At 40.4% G+C, this 17,767-nt stretch overlaps 2 protein-coding genes and 1 long non-coding RNA gene across 11 annotated transcripts in view; 2 read left to right on the top strand and 1 right to left on the bottom strand.

The window, feature by feature from the left end:
* The window catches only part of LOC142989319 (uncharacterized), a 21,288-nt gene extending 12,369 nt beyond the window's left edge, over positions 1-8,919 (top strand). Inside the window, exon 6 of the mRNA XM_076139911.1 lies at positions 8,671-8,919. The gene's annotated coding sequence lies outside the window, so the exon portion shown is untranslated. The remainder of the gene's footprint in view (positions 1-8,670) is intronic.
* The window catches only part of LOC143008912 (protein NLRC3-like), a 35,043-nt gene that overhangs the window by 9,683 nt on the left and 7,593 nt on the right, over positions 1-17,767 (top strand). For 2 of the 9 annotated variants that reach the window (XM_076165040.1, XM_076164280.1), the window contains exons 5-7: positions 11,097-11,210; positions 16,057-16,170; positions 17,229-17,342. In XM_076165040.1, coding sequence (XP_076021155.1) covers positions 11,097-11,210; positions 16,057-16,170; positions 17,229-17,342 — 342 coding nt within the window. Of the gene's footprint in view, positions 1-156; positions 331-3,171; positions 4,277-5,888; positions 6,063-6,169; positions 6,217-7,118; positions 7,745-11,096; positions 11,211-12,093; positions 13,377-16,056; positions 16,171-17,228; positions 17,343-17,767 lie in introns of those variants that run through there. The other 7 variants (XM_076168080.1, XM_076161247.1, XM_076162692.1 and 4 more) reach the window with 6 other exon arrangements.
* LOC142990853 (uncharacterized) lies at positions 3,740-4,813 on the bottom strand. The gene is made up of 3 exons (XR_012960837.1): positions 4,668-4,813; positions 4,135-4,250; positions 3,740-3,877 (listed from the first exon to the last, which is right to left on the bottom strand). It is a non-coding gene; the product is annotated as an uncharacterized LOC142990853 (long non-coding RNA).

Below are 17,767 nucleotides of genomic sequence, written 5' to 3'. Positions count from 1 at the left end.
CATTATAATCCAAATCTTCCAAATTCTTTACAACTTTGTGTTTTGTGTTTAACAGTGCTATCCATTTTTATGAGAGAATTCCCTGATTCTATTTTTTTCAACATCTTGAAAATCACATGACCCTAATTTTGTGAAATGATTGATTCCTTCCTTCAGGCTCAGTGGCTGTAATCTGTCAGAGAGAAGCTGTGAAGCTCTGTCCTTAGTCCTCAGCTCCCAGTCCTCCAGTCTGAGAGACTTGGACCTGAGTAACAACGACCTGCAGGATTCAGGAGTGAAGCTGCTGTCTGCTGGACTGGAGAGTCCACACTGGAAACTGGAAACTCTGAGGTCAGCAAGATATAGATGTTTGTAAAGGTGAAACATTGCAGTGATGTGTCATGCGTAGTGTACGGTGGCCGAGAACCGCCACCGCTGCAAATAAAAGAAGCGCTGCAAAAATAAAAAGCTGGTGCAAAAATAAAAAAGGCGATGCAAATAAAAGAAAGTCTGCAAAAAAGAAACGCTACTGCAAATAAAAGAAAGTCTGCAAAAATAAAAAAGTCGGTGCAAAAATAAAAACGGTGATGCAAATAAAAAAGCCACAACGGAAGTGGGTTACCGGGGACTGTTTTTGCCGATGCACCTGTGTGAGTAGAAGACGACGCCGACGCACCTGTGTGAGGAGAAGAAGACGGCGACGACGACGACGAGAAGAAACTACGAGTAGGAAAACGAACTAGAAAGTAAGTGAACATGATAGTGTTTAATGTCGCTACGTGTACTTTTTAATGTGTTATTTGGTTAGGCCAGGTAACCCCAGGTTTGAAGGTGAACTGGAGAATGCCGGTGTATTGTTAGCTTCGGCTAACACGGGGAGACCACTAACCAGATGTCAGTTTGACATCATAGCTGGAGTTTGAGTTATTGGATGACATCGTTTTGTTAGCGTGATGCCATCACACTCATTTATTTAAGTAGCTTCAGATTCAAACAGCTTCAGCAGCATTGGAGACACACTTTCTGGACCAACATCTGACTGTGACTCTGTGAGTGAGCTCGTTTTGTGGTGACTATCTACAGTGAAGACAGCTTATTACTGTCGTTGTTGTTGTTTGTATCATTAATAATCATGCTAACAATAATCTAAGGCGTGGGTAACAGAAGTTATGTGGATGAATGTGAAGTTTAAGCTGTGTGGGGTGGCCAGGGACCTTTGAGAAAGAACCATGACCATAATGTCAGATTGAATCCTAAACTTGACTGTTTTTGCTTTGTCATTTACCAGGTCATGTTTTGTCCATTCTGTGGGGTGAACCTTCCATCCGTCCTGGTATATTGTGGCTCATGCTGTAGAAATGTCAGGTTCCTAAGGAGTCTTCAAGATGAAGGTACATTTCTTTCTGACAGTTAATGAGGTTCTTAAACATGATGGATTGCTATGCTTTTTCAGAGAATATACTGTCTGTTAGTCATGAATATACCACTTCATATGGTGAAATCCATAACAGAGGCATGTGGAATACAATGAATTTGAAGACATGAAAAATTAAGAAAGTTTCTTAGTCTAGTAGGCTACTGATCCCTGTAAAAAAATCCTATGCAACAATTTTGAGTGTTTTGCACTATGCTACTTTTATATAAAGACATTTTCAATTAATTAACTTTAACGAGTGCATTGAATAGCTTGATTCCTCAATAACTAATCACTAACTACCATGTCACCCACACATGATAATCTTAACAATCTCATTTATTCACCTCTGTAAAAATTGAAAATGTTCATTATGCAGTTCATCATTTAGCCTCTAATATAGTGTCCTCCGTCCTACCCCTCAGGTCCTGAAGCTAGTACTCCAGTGGATGAACTTATCCAAAAATATTTCACAGAGGGCCATAGTTATGAAATAATAGTGGACTTACTGAAAACCAAACACAACACATCAGTCAGTTTTCGCAATCTACAAAAAAGACTAAAACATGCAAGCCTGACCAGAAGGATCAACTACACTCCAATTGCTACTGTGCAGGCAGCTATTTCCGAGGAGCTAAAGGGATCAGGCCAGCTTTTAGGGTATAGAGCGATGTTGCAGATTCTGAAACGGAAACACTCTCTTGTCGTCAGACAAGACGATGCACCTAATGGCAGAGCTGGATCCATGTGGAACAGAGAATCGCTGCAGACGTAGATTTGTTCGAAGGGCATATCATTCAATGGGACCAAACGAAACCTGGCACGTTGATGGGTATAATAAATTAAAACCTTTTGGAATTGGCATAAGTGGCTGCATTGATGGCTTCTCCAGAAAAATTATGTGGCTGAATTGTGGAAAGACGAACAACGACCCTTCAGTAATTGCTCAAAACTACATCAACTGTGTAGTTGAGCATGGAGTTTTTCCAAAGCGGCTCCGCACAGATTGCGGCACTGAAAATGGAATAATGGCCGCCATTCAATGTACCATGAGATCAGAGCATGCAGACGAGTTTGCAGGAGCTTAAAGCCACATGTATGGCACTTCAACATCCAACCAGCGGATTGAAAGCTGGTTCCGGAAACAAAGGTTTCTGTCACTTTTAATTCATTTATGTTTTACTTGACCCTGGATTATTGTATTTGCTGTATGCATTTATATTATTTCTCAGTTTAATGTATATTGCTGTGCTTTTTAAAGGAAAGGGTATATTGTAGTGAAATCTCCAAAAGGCATGAGTCAGTAGTAAGTGGACTTGTACATTAATCTAAACCTCTTGAAGAACGATGACCTGGATGAATTTGTGTTTTCTATCTAGGAGCCAATTTTGGATGGATCTGTTCAGTGACTTGAGGGAGAGGCATCTCTTCAATGGCAGCCCTGCAAACACAAAGTTCACCTCCTGGAGTCACCTTATTTATTATTAATTACGTAAAAACTGAAATAATGTGGTGCTCTAAAATGTGGGTACTTAACTGCACTTGAAAATATTTTGTAACATTTTGATTATAAAATTTAAGATTCACAATAAAGTTTTCCCTCATGTGCAATGCTTTCTCTAATATTTGATACTTAGTTTAACCTAAGATCATTGCTTGTCTTTGGGTCTCTGCATCCTTGTCCTGTAAGAAACTCTGGAGATAATTGTAATGACCATGAAAGTGAAACTTAATTGATGTGTTGCTCAGTGTGAACACTTTCCTGTACTTGCTCCTAGCAATTGTGGTTTCCCAGCATCTGCCCAAACCCTGAACCACATCACCAGCATCATGCCAGTGCCAGCAACTCCTGCTGGGGATGAGCATGAAACTCTTTTTGGAGAACTGCAACGACAGAGTGGTGTAAGAGCTCCTTTGCAGTGGGAATCAGCTGTAGAGAACTACATCACCCTGAAAAACATGGCTGGTCTGTAAAAATTTTAGGGACATATTTGTGTTGTGACAACACCAAAACAAACTTCTTTTTATGTGTTGTATTTGCTGCTGCTGTATATTGCTGCTGTCATTTTCTTCTCTCCCCTGTCATTTGGCAGAGGCTTTTGTCCAAAGCAACGTACAAATGTCTGTAATAAAGTTGTCTATGCCTGAAAAAATCTTAAAAAAAAAAAAAAAAGAACAGTCTGTAGTTTTTTTATTTATTTTTTATTTAAAGAAACAAGCTGAAGCTGCAAGCACATTCCTGATATCAAATACAATAAAAATGTGCGGTCTTGACAACAGTCTAAAAATGAAATGTTTAATATAATGTACACAAACATGGATCTCTAGGTCAGAGCGTGACACATTCTTTTAAGTAGTTTAAGCCTTGATTGTGTGACAATATTTTCAGACAAGGCTAAGTGTGAACGATAGACTATGTTTCGGAGCTACAATTACCAGAGCTGCTGAATCAGTGCTTGACTCTCCATCTGCAGGTTCCCATATCTGGAAGTAAAAAACAATATATCAGTGAGCACTTCAAATTTGATTGACAGAACTAGAGCTGAACAAATTTGAACATAAATATTGAAGTTTGTAAAATATGTGTAGGCCAGGACACTGCAACATTTACTGTAATTTAAAATGCTATTTTGGCACGTTTCATCAGAAACATGGCTTCTATGTAAAATCTAGAAACATTTTCATTTTCAGACAGAACTTACAATATAATCAATGTAAGACACAACAAATGTGGCACTCACCAATGTATCAGCTGCACTGAATTCTGCAGAGCTTGGACTCATGATGATCACCTCTGAATCCGACAAAGTAGTTTCGGAGGCTGCTGGTGTCCACAAAAAGGACAATTCATTATGATCTGCAAAAAACAAACAAAAAAAACAAGTATCATTAGGTTGCTTTGGACTTAAATTGCATGAACATTTTAGCCGTCAGTTCAATACCTCAATCTGACATTATGGTCATGGTATTTTCACAAAAGTCCCTGGCCACCTCACACAGCTTAAACTTCACATTCATCCAAATAACTATTGTTACCCACGCCTTAGATTATTGTTAGCATGACTATTAATGATACAAGCAACAACAACAACGATAGTAATAAGCTGTAGCCGTCAGTTGCTTCCACTCTCGTTAGTGGTCTCCCCGTGTTAGCCGAAGCTAACAATACACCGGCATTCTCCAGTTCAACTTCAAACCTGGGGTTACCTGGCCTAACCAAATAACACATTAAAAAGTACACGTAGCGACATTAAACACTATCATGTTCACTTACTTTCTAGTTCGTTTTCCTATTCGTAGTTTCTTCTCGTCGTCGTCGCCGTCTTCTTCTCCTCACACAGGTGCGTCGGCGTCGTCTTCTACTCACACAGGTGCATCGGCAAAAACAGTCCCCGGTAACCCTCTTCCGTTGTGGCTTTTTTATTTGCATCACCGTTTTTATTTTTGCACCGACTTTTTTATTTTTGCAGACTTTCTTTTATTTGCAGTAGCGTTTCTTTTTTGCAGACTTTCTTTTATTTGCATCGCCTTTTTTATTTTTGCACCAGCTTTTTATTTTTGCACACCAGCTTTTTTATTTTTGCAGCGCTTCTTTTATTTGCAGCGGTGGCGGTTCTCGGCCACCGTAGTAGTGAGTCAGAAGAGCCGACTCGCAACGTGTGAGAGCCGGCTCCCCACTTTTTTGCCGGCATCTTGCCTGCTGGACTGTTTTGAGTTCACCGACAGACACACTGCAGAAATCTTGGCAGAGGACCTTTTAAGAGTGGCAAATGAGTGGCAAGTATAGGACAAAGTGGTGTGCTGTGTGAGTGATAATGCTGCAAACATCTGTTTCTGTTCTGGCTCTGTTCTGGGGATTTGTTTGCAGTGTTTTGTTCTTTTGTTTTTGTTTTAAATTAAAATATAAGTACGATCAAAATATTTAACAAAAGTAAGAATGCCTGCTTTTGTACGAGAACAAATGCACACAATTAGGCAATTATAAGGCTTCTCATAAAAACACCGAATGCAAAAGGGTTTATCAACACACAAACCATTCATATTTGCCAAGTTAGGCTAAAATTTGAGGCTACAGATGATAATAAATTTTGGAGCCGTTTGGGAGCCGTGCCAAAAGAGCCGAACTCCCATCACTAAAACATTGAGAGCTTTCACTCACTTGACCTTCGTGTTTCTCCAGCCCCAAACATGATGCAGCTCCATCTATCTAACACACACACACACACACACACACACACACACACACACACACACACACACACACACACACACACACACACACACACATACTCTGTTATGAAGTGGTTGATGTGGGGTGAATAAACATTACATGATGTTCCTGCTAAAGAAGGTGTGGTGCAAACATTTCACTGAGACATTTCTTGTTTACTAGACTTTAGTTCCCTTCATTCTGCTTAAAACAGAATGAATTTCTGCATTGTTGGAAAGCATTTCACCACTCCACAAACCAAACCCCTCCCCCCTTTGTTCTCAGGCTGTCAGGCTGTATGGTCACACAGGAAGGCTGTGCTTCTCTGGCCTCAGCTCTGAGCTCCAACCCCTCCCATCTGAGAGAGCTGGACCTGAGCTACAATCTTCCAGGAGACGCAGGAGAGAAGCTGCTGTCTGCTGGACTGGGAAATCCACAATGGAGACTGGACACTCTCAGGTAAGGACACAGCTACAAAGTTTGGACTGTCTCCCTGTTGGTTGAAGGAAAAAACTCAACAATCAATAATCAATCCTGTGCTGCTGTGCCTCTGTGTCTTCCTGCAGGATGGATCTTTGTGGACAGCAGAGGATCAAAGCTGGTGTGAGGAAATGTAAGTTTGATTTAACTTTGATTGACAACTGTGTTTCCATCCACACACAATTCAGAGAGAAAATTATTCTTATTTTACTGAGGACATTATCATTTGATGTGTCAGTTAGAATCTTCATTGATTGATGAACTGTTGAAGTAACTGATACATTGAGTCATTTTTCGACCAAAATCCCAAACTTTATCAGGCTGCAGCTTCTTAAATATGAGGATTTGCTGCTTTTCTCTGTTTCATAATATAAATCAAATCACTTTCAGTGTTTAGTTGTCGTTGAGACAAAAGAAGCAGTTTGAAGATGTGATTGATGGACATTTGTCACAATCTTTCTATATATGATCCATTTTGATGAATGCATCAGGCCAAAGACAATCTAGCAGTGAACTTAAAAGCTCAGTAAAAGAGCTTTTAAGTTCACTGCTGTTCCATTTGGGACGACTGGAACACAGACTTGAAGTGATCACATCAATTGATGAACTGATTTCTAATGGAGAATTAGTTTCATTTCTAAATGACTTGGATCCAGATGCTCTCCATCAAAATGGAGCTTTGACTGTGACAGAATGGTTGATGGTTCCTGCTTGGATCAGACAACGGGAAACAATCTGTGATTTACCAACATCATTCATGGATCCATTGGTATTGCACTTGATCATTTGTTGATAATTAGATGTTTTATAAATCCAAACATTGCTGTTGATGTAAAACTTTCAGATTTAAGCAGAAGATTTTTTATTGTTTTGTTGACATTACTATTTTTTCAACGGGAAAATAAAATCAGGTCTGATTATTATGTCTGATATCTGTGACGATGAAAACAGTAGAAAGTGCAGTAGTGAATAATAAAGGCAGCAGCTGTGTTTGATGATAAACTGCTGCTGTTTGTGTCTTTTTCTGTCCATCAGATGTTTGTCAACTGGAACTGAACCCAAACACAGTAAACAGAAGACTCCGTCTGTCTGACAACAACAGGAAGGTGACACGTGTGGAAGAGCTGCAGCCACATCCTGATCATCCAGAGAGATTTGATATCTGGCCTCAGCTGCTGTGTAGAAATGCTCTAACTGGTCGCTGTTACTGGGAGGTGGAGTGGAGAGGAGGCGTTAAGATGTCAGTGAGTTACAGAGGAATCAGCAGGAAAGGAGACAGAGATGACTGCAGGTTTGGAGGAAATGATCAGTCCTGGAGTCTGAGCTGCTCTGATAATGATCATAGTTACTCTGTCTGTCACAATAACAGAGTAACACCCCTCAATGTCCCTGTGTCCTCCTCTGTCCCTCTCAGAGTAGGAGTGTATGTGGACTGTCCTGCTGGCACTCTGTCCTTCTACAGAGTCTCTGACACACTGATGCACCTCCACACCTTCACCACCACATTCACTCACACTCTCTATGCTGGCTTTGGGCTCTGGAGGCCTGATTCCTCAGTGACTCTGTGATGTGTAGGACACACACACACACACACACACACACACACACACACACACACACACACACACACACACACACACACACACACACACACACACACACACAGTCTCTCTTTCTCCTTTTTCCCCACACACGCAGTCTCTGTCTCGCACACACACACTCACACTCACACACACACACACACACACACACACACACACACACACACAGTCTCTCTCTCTCTCCTTTTTCCCCCACACATGCATTCTCTCTCTGTCACACACACACAATCTCTCTTTATCACACACACTCACTATGTGTGATCTATATAGGACCCACACACGCACACACTCTGTCTCACACATACTGTGTCGCACACACACACACTCTCCCCTGCACAGTCTCTCTCTCTCTCTCTCTCTCTCTCTCTCTCTCTATATATATCTGCATTTTGACATTATTGTTTTTATTTCCTCTTATTTTACTCGTTATTTAATATAGGCTCTTATTTTCTTTTATGTTATCTTTATCTTAATGCCCTTTATTGCTTTGCACTCTGCACTTTGCTGCTGTAACATGTGAATGTCCCTGTTATTGGATGAATAAAGGATGATCTTATCTTATCTTATCCTGTTTTTGTTCTTGTCTTATCATCATCGTATAAAGTACAAGATTATAGCTACACAAAATGATTTGAAATACACGTCTTTAATGTGTTTTTATGTAAAATTGTCATAAATGGTTTGGTTTGATTTATTCATGATGAAAACTACAAATAGCTTCCTCGTCCATATGTAATGAAGAGGAAGAGAAATAAGGAACATTCACAGACAGAATGGAGGAGAAATCCTTCATCTTAAGGTTGTAACAGTCATGTTGACCTTCATCACAAACATTGTTTTCTTTGAACTGTTTGACTTGCTCTATCAATCAGATCCCTGCTGACAGCGTTGATATGGTGACAGAGGTCAGAGGGTTCACTGACCCTCAGAAGGAGGAGTACTTCAGGAAGAGATGCATTACAGTGTCTCTACTGATAGAGCCTCAGTTTGCATCTGTTTTCGACGAGGCCGAGGTCGGCAGTCCTACAGTAACCCCAGTAACACCTGTGGCTCCATTCCTCAATGTAACTGCTGCTATCCTTGCATTTATGCATAGGAAAATGCTTAAGCGTGGAGAGAATCTGTTCATTGTTGTCACTTATTATCATGAATATTGTCTCTACTCACTGTGGGGGGAACTAACATACCAAATCTCCAAACAGAAGATTGAACTAATCCACCTTTGTAGGTATTATCATGACATATAATGTGTAATAAAAACATTCTAATCTAATCACAGAATGTCATTACAGTACTCTGTGTCATTGTCTTGGCCCCGTATGAAACCAACCTTGCTCATTTCTTATCTTTTTATACTTCAGTCATGTTTTCATGGAAGAAAGTGATGTTGTGATGATAGTGTTGTCCACTAGATGGCACTGTTTCCAACTGTGAATACCAACTTTTACTCTCTGTTCGTATCAACATCCTTTGTCTGCAGGGCCGCAGCTATGAGGTCACTGAGGTCCGGACCTCGGTCATTATTCCATAGTGAAAGATTAAAATCGGCTATGTAACGTGTGTGTGTGTGTGTGTGTGTGTGTGTGTGTGTGTGTGTGTGTGTGTGTGTGTGTGTGTGTGTGTGTGTGTGTGTGTGACAGCAGAGCAGAGAGTCAGCAGCTCCAGGTGTGTGCATAGACTTTATTAGAGGAAGTGGAACGAGCTCATTGAAATAAAGACAAACTAACTTTCAGCTTGGACAGATAAAAGACAGATGCTTCTTAAAAATGGAGTCAAAACTGAACATAAATGTGTCAACTAACAACTGAGAGACATTTAAAATCACATCTACTCTCGGGGAATTCCAGAATGTATAACGATGCTTGTATGACACACACACACACACACACACACACACACACACACACACACACACACACACAATCAACACCCAGGAATCCTGTGAGACAGGTTATGATCATGCAAGTTGATCATCAGATGAGGAAGAGCAGCAGAAGGAGCCTGACGCAGTGAGTTTGAGTTTCATTTGATTTCTTTACTTTACGGACCATAGTTTATGTTTAATGTTTTTAGTGACGGTTAACAGTTATTGATCTGATTGGCTGGGCAGTTCTGTTTTAATGAGACAAGAAACACTTGTGTGTGTGTGTGTGTGTGTGTGTGTGTGTGTGTGTGTGTGTGTGTGTGTGTGTATGTGTGTGACGCAGTGTGTGACGCAGTGAGTTTGAGTTTAGTTTGATAACTTTACGAATCATAGTTTATGTTCAATGTTTGATGACAGTGTACAGTGATTGATCTGATGAAGAAACGACTAACACAAATCTGTAAGTGTGTGTGTATGTGTCGTTTTTGTGTTTGTGTGTATTTGTTTTTTTCTGTCGTTATTTGTGTGTGTATCTGTGATTGTGTGTGTTTGCTTATCTGTGTGTGTGTGTGTGTGTGTGTGTGTGTGTGTGTGTGTGTGTGTGTGTGTGCGCACGCATGTTTGTCGACGTGTGTATGTGTGTATATTTGTCTGTGTGGTTACGTGTGTGTATGTTTTCCTCTCTGCAGTGTAGTGAAGATGAGTGTCTGTGGTGATGAAGTGGAGCACAGATCCAAAGGGGGGCCTCCAGATCCTCATGAACAAGGACCCTCACACACACAGTAAGACCACCCATCACACCAGGGGCCTCACTTCTACCTCAGGTGAAACTGAAACAGAGCGGCCCAGCTCACTTAAAGCTCCACTCACCGCTCATGAACTTGTCCAGGAAGTAGCGACATAAAACAGCACCGTCACCTCCAGCTTTCCTTTGGATCCCATTGGATTCAATGCTTCATATTTATCTATTTCCATCCACTGTCCCGGGTTGGTCTGCACCTGAGCATCTGCTTCTGATATCTAGACATGTTTCCTTCTTCATGGCTTCAGATGCTGCTTCTTGTAGAATCTTGTTCTCTGACTTAGTCCCACAAACATGGTGAAATGAGACAAAGATAATACTTATATTATGATTAGTTTCACTAGAAAAAAGACTTTGACTCAGCAGAGAACAAAGGATGCATCAAAACAAAACAAAAAAAGATTGAATAATAATAATTGAGCTCAGTTTAACAAGATTTATGTAAGCTGAGTCTCAGAGTTAGTGACCATGGCAGACTTCAAAGGTTTGTGTGTTGGTGACAGAATGTGTGTAGTTTAAAGCAACATTGAGTCAAACACAGCTCCTCCTCCCATTAGAATGAATGGATGTGATTCCTGTGACTCTGTTCATTGAGAGAAATTTCAAGCTAAGAATGAATGATTGTGATTCTCTCATAGATGAAGCTGACAGCAGTGGTGTGTACAGCTGCTTTAGATGCTCCTCACATTTCCCCTAATGACCTTCTGCTTCCATCTGCTGCTGTGTTGTCAATGCTGTGTTTATAGGGTTCACCAGCAGAGGGCAGACTGTCTTGTACCCAGCTGTGTGTCCATGAAGAGCAACTGGTCCATGGGTGACGCTGTTAACTTCACTGATGGACAGAAGCCTAAGAAAGGAAGGTCAGAGTCCTGCTAAGCCCTCCTTTTAGGTTTAGTCGCTGCATCATCAAAACATCTTTTATGTTCTTAAAAATGACACAGAACACAAAATTAAATGGTGAACAAATTCCTGACACTTTTTCCATGCCAATGTTAAATTGATTTATATTCTGTTCGTTCATTTCAATGGGATTCATACAGACTTGCCACTTACTGATTGATTTCTTTTATTGATCATTGTTTAAAATATGTATGCTTCAATTCCTTTTAAAAAAAGTTGAACTTTTTTGTTCAATAGAGCGAGAGTGAAGCTTTTATTTATTTATTAAAACTTTGGCTTTATTGGTTCAAAGTGAGCACAGCACTCTGCATTATATGCATTTCATTTCAGCTGGAAATAAATCTTTACAAAAATATATTTTAGTAAGATTTCACAAAAGATCAAAACATTCGAATAACCAAGCAAGTAATCGACAGACTAAGCAGAGAAATGTGACTTGAAATTCACTCTATTGAAAGTATGTGTGTGTGTGTGTGTGTGTGTGTGTGTGTGTGTGTGTGTGTGTGTGTGTGTGTGTGTGTGTGTGTGTGTGTGTGTGTGTGTTTACCAACATCAGTCATGGATCCATTGGTATTGATATTAGTTGATAATTAGATGTTTTATAAATCCACATTGCTGTTGATGTTGATGGAAAGCTTTCAGATTTTAGAAGATTTTTTATTGTTTTGTTGACATTCATTTTTTATCAAACAGGAAAATAAAATCAGGTCTGATTATTATGTCTGATATTTGTGACGATGAAAACAGTAGAAAGTGCAGTCGTGAATAAATGAGTGAATAATAAAGGCAGCAGCTGTGTTTGATGATAAACTGCTGCTGTTTGTGTCTTCTTCTGTCCATCAGATGTTTGTCAACTGGAACTGAACCCAAACACAGTAAACAGAAGACTCCGTCTGTCTGACAACAACAGGAAGGTGACATATGTGAGAGAGCTGCAGCGACATGCTGATCATCCAGAGAGGTTTGATCACAGGCCTCAGCTGCTGTGTAGAAATGCTCTGACTGGTCGCTGTTACTGGGAGGTGGAGTGGAGAGGAGACGTTTATATATCAGTGAGTTACAGAGGAATCAGCAGGAAAGGAAAGAGAGATGACAGCAGGTTTGGAGGAAATGATCAGTCCTGGACTCTGAGCTGCTCTGATCGTCATGGTTACTCTGTCAGTCACAATAACAGAGTAACACCCCTCAAAGTCCCTGTGTCCTCCTCTGTCCCTCACAGAGTAGGAGTGTATGTGGACTGTCCTGCTGGCACTCTGTCCTTCTACAGAGTCTCGGACACACTGATCCACCTCCACACCTTCACCACCACATTCACTCACACTCTCTATGCGGGCTTTGGGTTCTGGAGGCCTGATTCCTCAGTGACTCTGTGATTTGTAGGACACACACACACACGCACACACAAACACGCACACACAGTCTCTCTCTCTCCTTTTTCCCCACACACGCAGTCTCTGTCTCGCACACACACACTCTCTCTCTCTCTCTCTCACACACACACACACACACACACACACACACACACACACACACACACACACACACACACAGTCTCTCTCTCTCTCCTTTTTCCCCCACACATGCAGTCTCTCTCTGTCACACACACACAATCTCTCTTTATCACACACACTCACTATGTGTGATCTATATAGGACCCACACACGCACACACTCTGTCTCACACATACTGTCTCGCACACACACACACACACTCTCCCATGCACAGTCTCTCTCTCTCTCTCTCTCTCCCTCCCCTCTCCCTCTCTCTCTCTCTCTCTCTCTCTCTCTCTCTCTCTCTCCACTGTAATCCTATAAACCAGGAGCTTAACAAGACAGGAAGTGCAGGTATAGATGAAGGATGAAGATACAGGAGGAGTAGAACCTTTCTCAGCTTTTAAACGTCTTTTTACCACTGCTGCTTTGAATGAAAACAAATGAAATATCTGCATTTTGACATTATTGTTTTTATTTCCTCTTATTTTACTTGTTATTTAATATAGGCTCTTATTTTCTTTTATGTTATCTTTATCTTAATGCCCTTTATTGCTTTGCACTCTGCACGTTGCTGCTGTAACATGTGAATGTCCCTGTTATTGGACGAATAAAGGATGATCTTATCTTATCTTATCCTGTTTTTGTTCTTGTCTTATCATCATCGTATAAAGTACAAGATTATAACTACACAAAATGATTTGAAATGCACGTCTTTAATGTGTTTTTGTGTAAAATTGTCATAAATGGTTTAGTTTGATTTATTCATGATGAAAACTACAAATAGCTTCCTCGTCCATATGTAATGAAGAGGAAGAGAAATAAGGAACATTCACAGACAGAATGGAGGAGAAATCCTTCATCTTAAGGTTGTAACAGTCATGTTGACCTTCATCAGAAACATTGTTTCTCTTTGAACTGTTTGACTTGCTCTATCAATCAGATCCCTGCTGACAGCGTTGATATGGTGACAGAGGTCAGAGGGTTCACTGACCCTCAGAAGGAGGAGTACTTCAGGAAGAGATGCATTACAGTGTCTCTACTGATAGAGCCTCAGTTTGCATCTGTTTTCGACGTGGCCGAGGTCGGCAGTCCTACAGTAACCCCAGTAACACCTGTGGCTCCATTCCTCAATGTAACTGCAGCTATCCTTGCATTTATGCATAGGAAAATGCTTAAGCGTTGAGAGAATCTGTTCATTGTTGTCACTTATTATCATGAATATTGTCTCTACTCACTGTGGGGGGAACTAACATACCAAATCTCCAAACAGAAGATTGAACTAATCCACCTTTGTAGGTATTATCATGACATATAATGTGTAATAAAAACATTTTAATCTAATCACAGAATGGCATTACAGTACTCTGTGTCATTGTCTTGGCGCCGTATGAAACCAACCTTGCTCATTTCTTATCTTTCTCATACTTCAGTCATGTTTTCATAGAAGAAAGTGATGTTGTGATGATAGTGTTGTCCACTAGATGGCACTGTTTCCAACTGTGAATACCAAGTTTTACTCTCAGTTCGTATCAACATCCTTTGTCTGCAGGGCCGCAGCTATGATGTCACTGAGGTCCGGACCTCGGTCATTATTCCATAGTGAAAGATTAAAATCGGCTATGTAACGTGTGTGTGTGTGTGTGTGTGTGTGTGTGTGTGTGTGTGTGTGTGTGTGTGTGTGTGTGTGTGTGTGTGTGTGTGTGTGTGTGACAGCAGAGCAGAGAGTCAGCAGCTCCAGGTGTGTGCATAGACTTTATTAGAGGAAGTGGAACGAGCTCATTGAAATAAAGACAAACTAACTTTCAGCTTGGACAGATAAAAGACAGATGCTTCTTAAAAATGGAGTCAAAACTGAACATAACTGGTCAACTAACAACTGAGAGACATTTAAAATCACATCTACTCTCGGGGAATTCCAGAATGTATAACGATGCTTGTATGACACTCTCGCTCTCTCACACACACAAACAAAAGACACCCAGGAATCCTGCGGGACAGGTTATGATCAAGCAACTTGCTTGATCATAACCTGATCAACTTGATCATCAGATAAGGAAGAGCAGCAGAAAGAGCCTGACGCAGTGAGTTTGAGTTTAATTTGATTTCTTTACTTTACGGACCATAGTTTATATTTAATGTTTGAGTGACGGTTAACAGTTATTGATCTGATTGGCTGGGCAGTTCTGTTTTAATGAGACAAGCTCAGCTTAAGTTATCTGGAGCTGCTTTATGACTTGGTGTGTGTGTGTGTGTGTGTGACGCAGTGAGTTTGAGTTTAGTTTGATTACTTTATTAATCATATTTTATGTTTGACAGTGTACAGTGATTGATCTGATAAAAAAAACGAGTAACAAGAATCTGTAAGTGTGTGTGTGTCGTTTTTGTACTTGTGTGTATTTGGTTTTAAGGTGAGTGTGTGTCGCTAATTGTGTGTATCTGTGATTGTGTGTGTTCGCTTCTGTGTGTGTGTGTGTGTGCGCGTGCGTGTGTGTGTGCGCGCGCGCAAGCGCGCATGTTTGTCGACGTGCGTTTGTGTGTGTATATTTGTCTGTATGGTTACGTGTGTGTATGTTTTCCTCTCTGCAGTGTAGTGAAGATGAGTGTCTGTGGTGATGAAGTGGAGCATAGATCCAAAGGGGGGCCTCCAGATCCTCATGAACAAGGACCCTCACACACAAAGTAAGACCACCCATCACACCAGGGGCCTCACTTCTACCTCAGGTGAAACTGAAACAGAGCGGCCCAGCTCACTTAAAGCTCCACTCACCGCTCATGAACTTGTCCAGGAAGTAACCCAGGAAGTAGCTTCATATTTATCTATTTCCATCCACTTTCCCGGGTTGGTCTGCACCTGTGCATCTGCTTCTGATATCTAGACATGTTTCCTTCTTCATGGCTTCAGATGCTGCTTCTTGTAGAATCTCCTTCTCTGACTTAGTCCCACAAACATGGTGAAATGAGACAAAGATAATACTTATATTATGATTAGTTTCACTAGAAAAAAGACTTTGACTCGGCAGAGAACAAAGGATGCATCAAAACAAAACAAAAGATTGAATCATAATAATTGTCCTTTGATTGAGCTTCTTTCTGACTCCCAAGGTCACGTTATAGGATGGGCAGGAGAGGTGGGGACAGATATTGATTCTTTTACCAATCATCATTCTTTAGGTAAACAGTATGAACGATTGTGATTCTCTCATAGATGAAGCTGACAGCAGTGGTGTGTACAGCTGCTTTAGATGCTCCTCACATTTCCCCTAATGACCTTCTGCTTCCATCTGCTGCTGTGTTGTCAATGCTGTGTTTATAGGGTTCACCAGCAGAGGGCAGACTGTCCTGTACCCAGCTGTGTGTCCATAAAGAGCGACTGGTCCATGCCTGAACCTATGAACTTCACTGATGGACAGAAGGCTGCTGAGGAAAGGTCAGAGTCCTGCTAAGCCCTCATTTTAGGTTTAGTTGCTGCATCATCAAAACATCTTTTATGTTCTTAAAACTGACACAGAACATAAAATTAAATTATGAACAAATTCCTGACACTTTTTCCATGTCAATGTTAAATTGATTGATATTCTGTTCACGTTCATTTCAATGGGATTCATACAGACTTGCCACTTACTGATTGATTTCTTTTATTGATCATTGTTTAAAATGTATGCTTCGATTCCTTTTGTAAAAACTTTTTTTGTTCAATAGAGCGAGAGTGAAGCTTTTATTTATTAATTAAAACTTTGGCTTTATTGGTTTAAAGTGAGCACAGCACTCTGCATTATATGCATTTCATTTCAGCTGGAAATAAATCTTTACAAAAATATATTTTAGTAAGATTTCACAAAAGATCAAAACATTCGAACACACAACACCCAGTAATCCTGTGAGACAGGTTATGATCATGCAAGTTGATACTCCATTAAGGGTTAAGGGGAACCTCAGTTAAGGAAGAGCAGCAGAAGGAGCCTGACGCAGTGAGTTTGAGTTTAGTTTGATTTCTTTACTTTACAGACCTTTCAAAAGAGGTCTTAAAGTAGTGATGCTTTATTTGTGAGTGAGCGGCAGTTTAGCAGAGCAGTTTTGTCTTTGTTGGCCTTCACCTCATTGTTGTCCTCTCCAGGTTCTTTTGAAGAAAAGGATATATTGTGCTTGAGTGACAGAATGAGCTCAGTTTAACAAGATTTATGTAAGCTGAGTCCCAGAGTTAGTGACCATGGCAGACTTCAAAGGTTTGTGTGTTGGTGACAGAATGTGTTTAGTTTAAAGTAACATTGAGTCAAACACAGCTCCTCTTCCCATTAGAGTGAATGGATGTGATTCCTGTGACTCTGTTCATTGAGATAAATTTCAAGCTAAGAATGAATGATTGTGATTCTCTCATAGATGAAGCTGACAGCAGTGGTGTGTACAGCTGCTTTAGATGCTCCTCACATTTCCCCTAATGACCTTCTGCTTCCATCTGCTGCTGTGTTGTCAATGCTGTGTTTATAGGCTTCATCAGCAGAGGGCAGACGGTCCTGTACCCAGCTGTGTGTCCATGAAGAGCAACTGGTCCATGCCTGAACCTGTTAACTTCAATGATAGACAGAAGCCTAAGAGAGGAAGGTAAGAGTCCTGCTAAGCCCTCATTTTAGGTTTAGTTGCTGCATCATCAAAACATCTTTTATGTTCTTAAAAATGACGCAGAACACAAAATTAAATGGTGAGAAAATTCCTGACACTTTTTCCATGCCAATGTTAAATTGATTGATATTCTGTTCACGTTCATTTCAATGGGATTCATACAGACTTGCCACTTCCTGAATGATTTCTTTTATTGATCATTGTTTAAAATGTATGCTTCAAATACTTCTAAAAGAATTGAACTTTTTTGTTCAATGGAGCGAGAGTGAAGCTTTTATTTATTTATTAAAACTTTGGCTTTATTGGTTTAAAGTGAGCACAGCACTCTGCATTATATGCATTTCATTTCAGCTGGAAATAAATCTTTACAAAAATATATTTAAGTAAGATTTCACAAAAGATCAAAA

This window comes from Genypterus blacodes, unplaced genomic scaffold (assembly GCF_046128005.1).
Source record: "Genypterus blacodes isolate CSIRO-AG114 ecotype Tasmania unplaced genomic scaffold, CSIRO-AGI_Gbla_v1 ptg000001l_1, whole genome shotgun sequence".
Taxonomy (NCBI): domain Eukaryota; kingdom Metazoa; phylum Chordata; class Actinopteri; order Ophidiiformes; family Ophidiidae; genus Genypterus; species Genypterus blacodes.
This window is presented reverse-complemented; position numbering and strand designations above follow the sequence as displayed.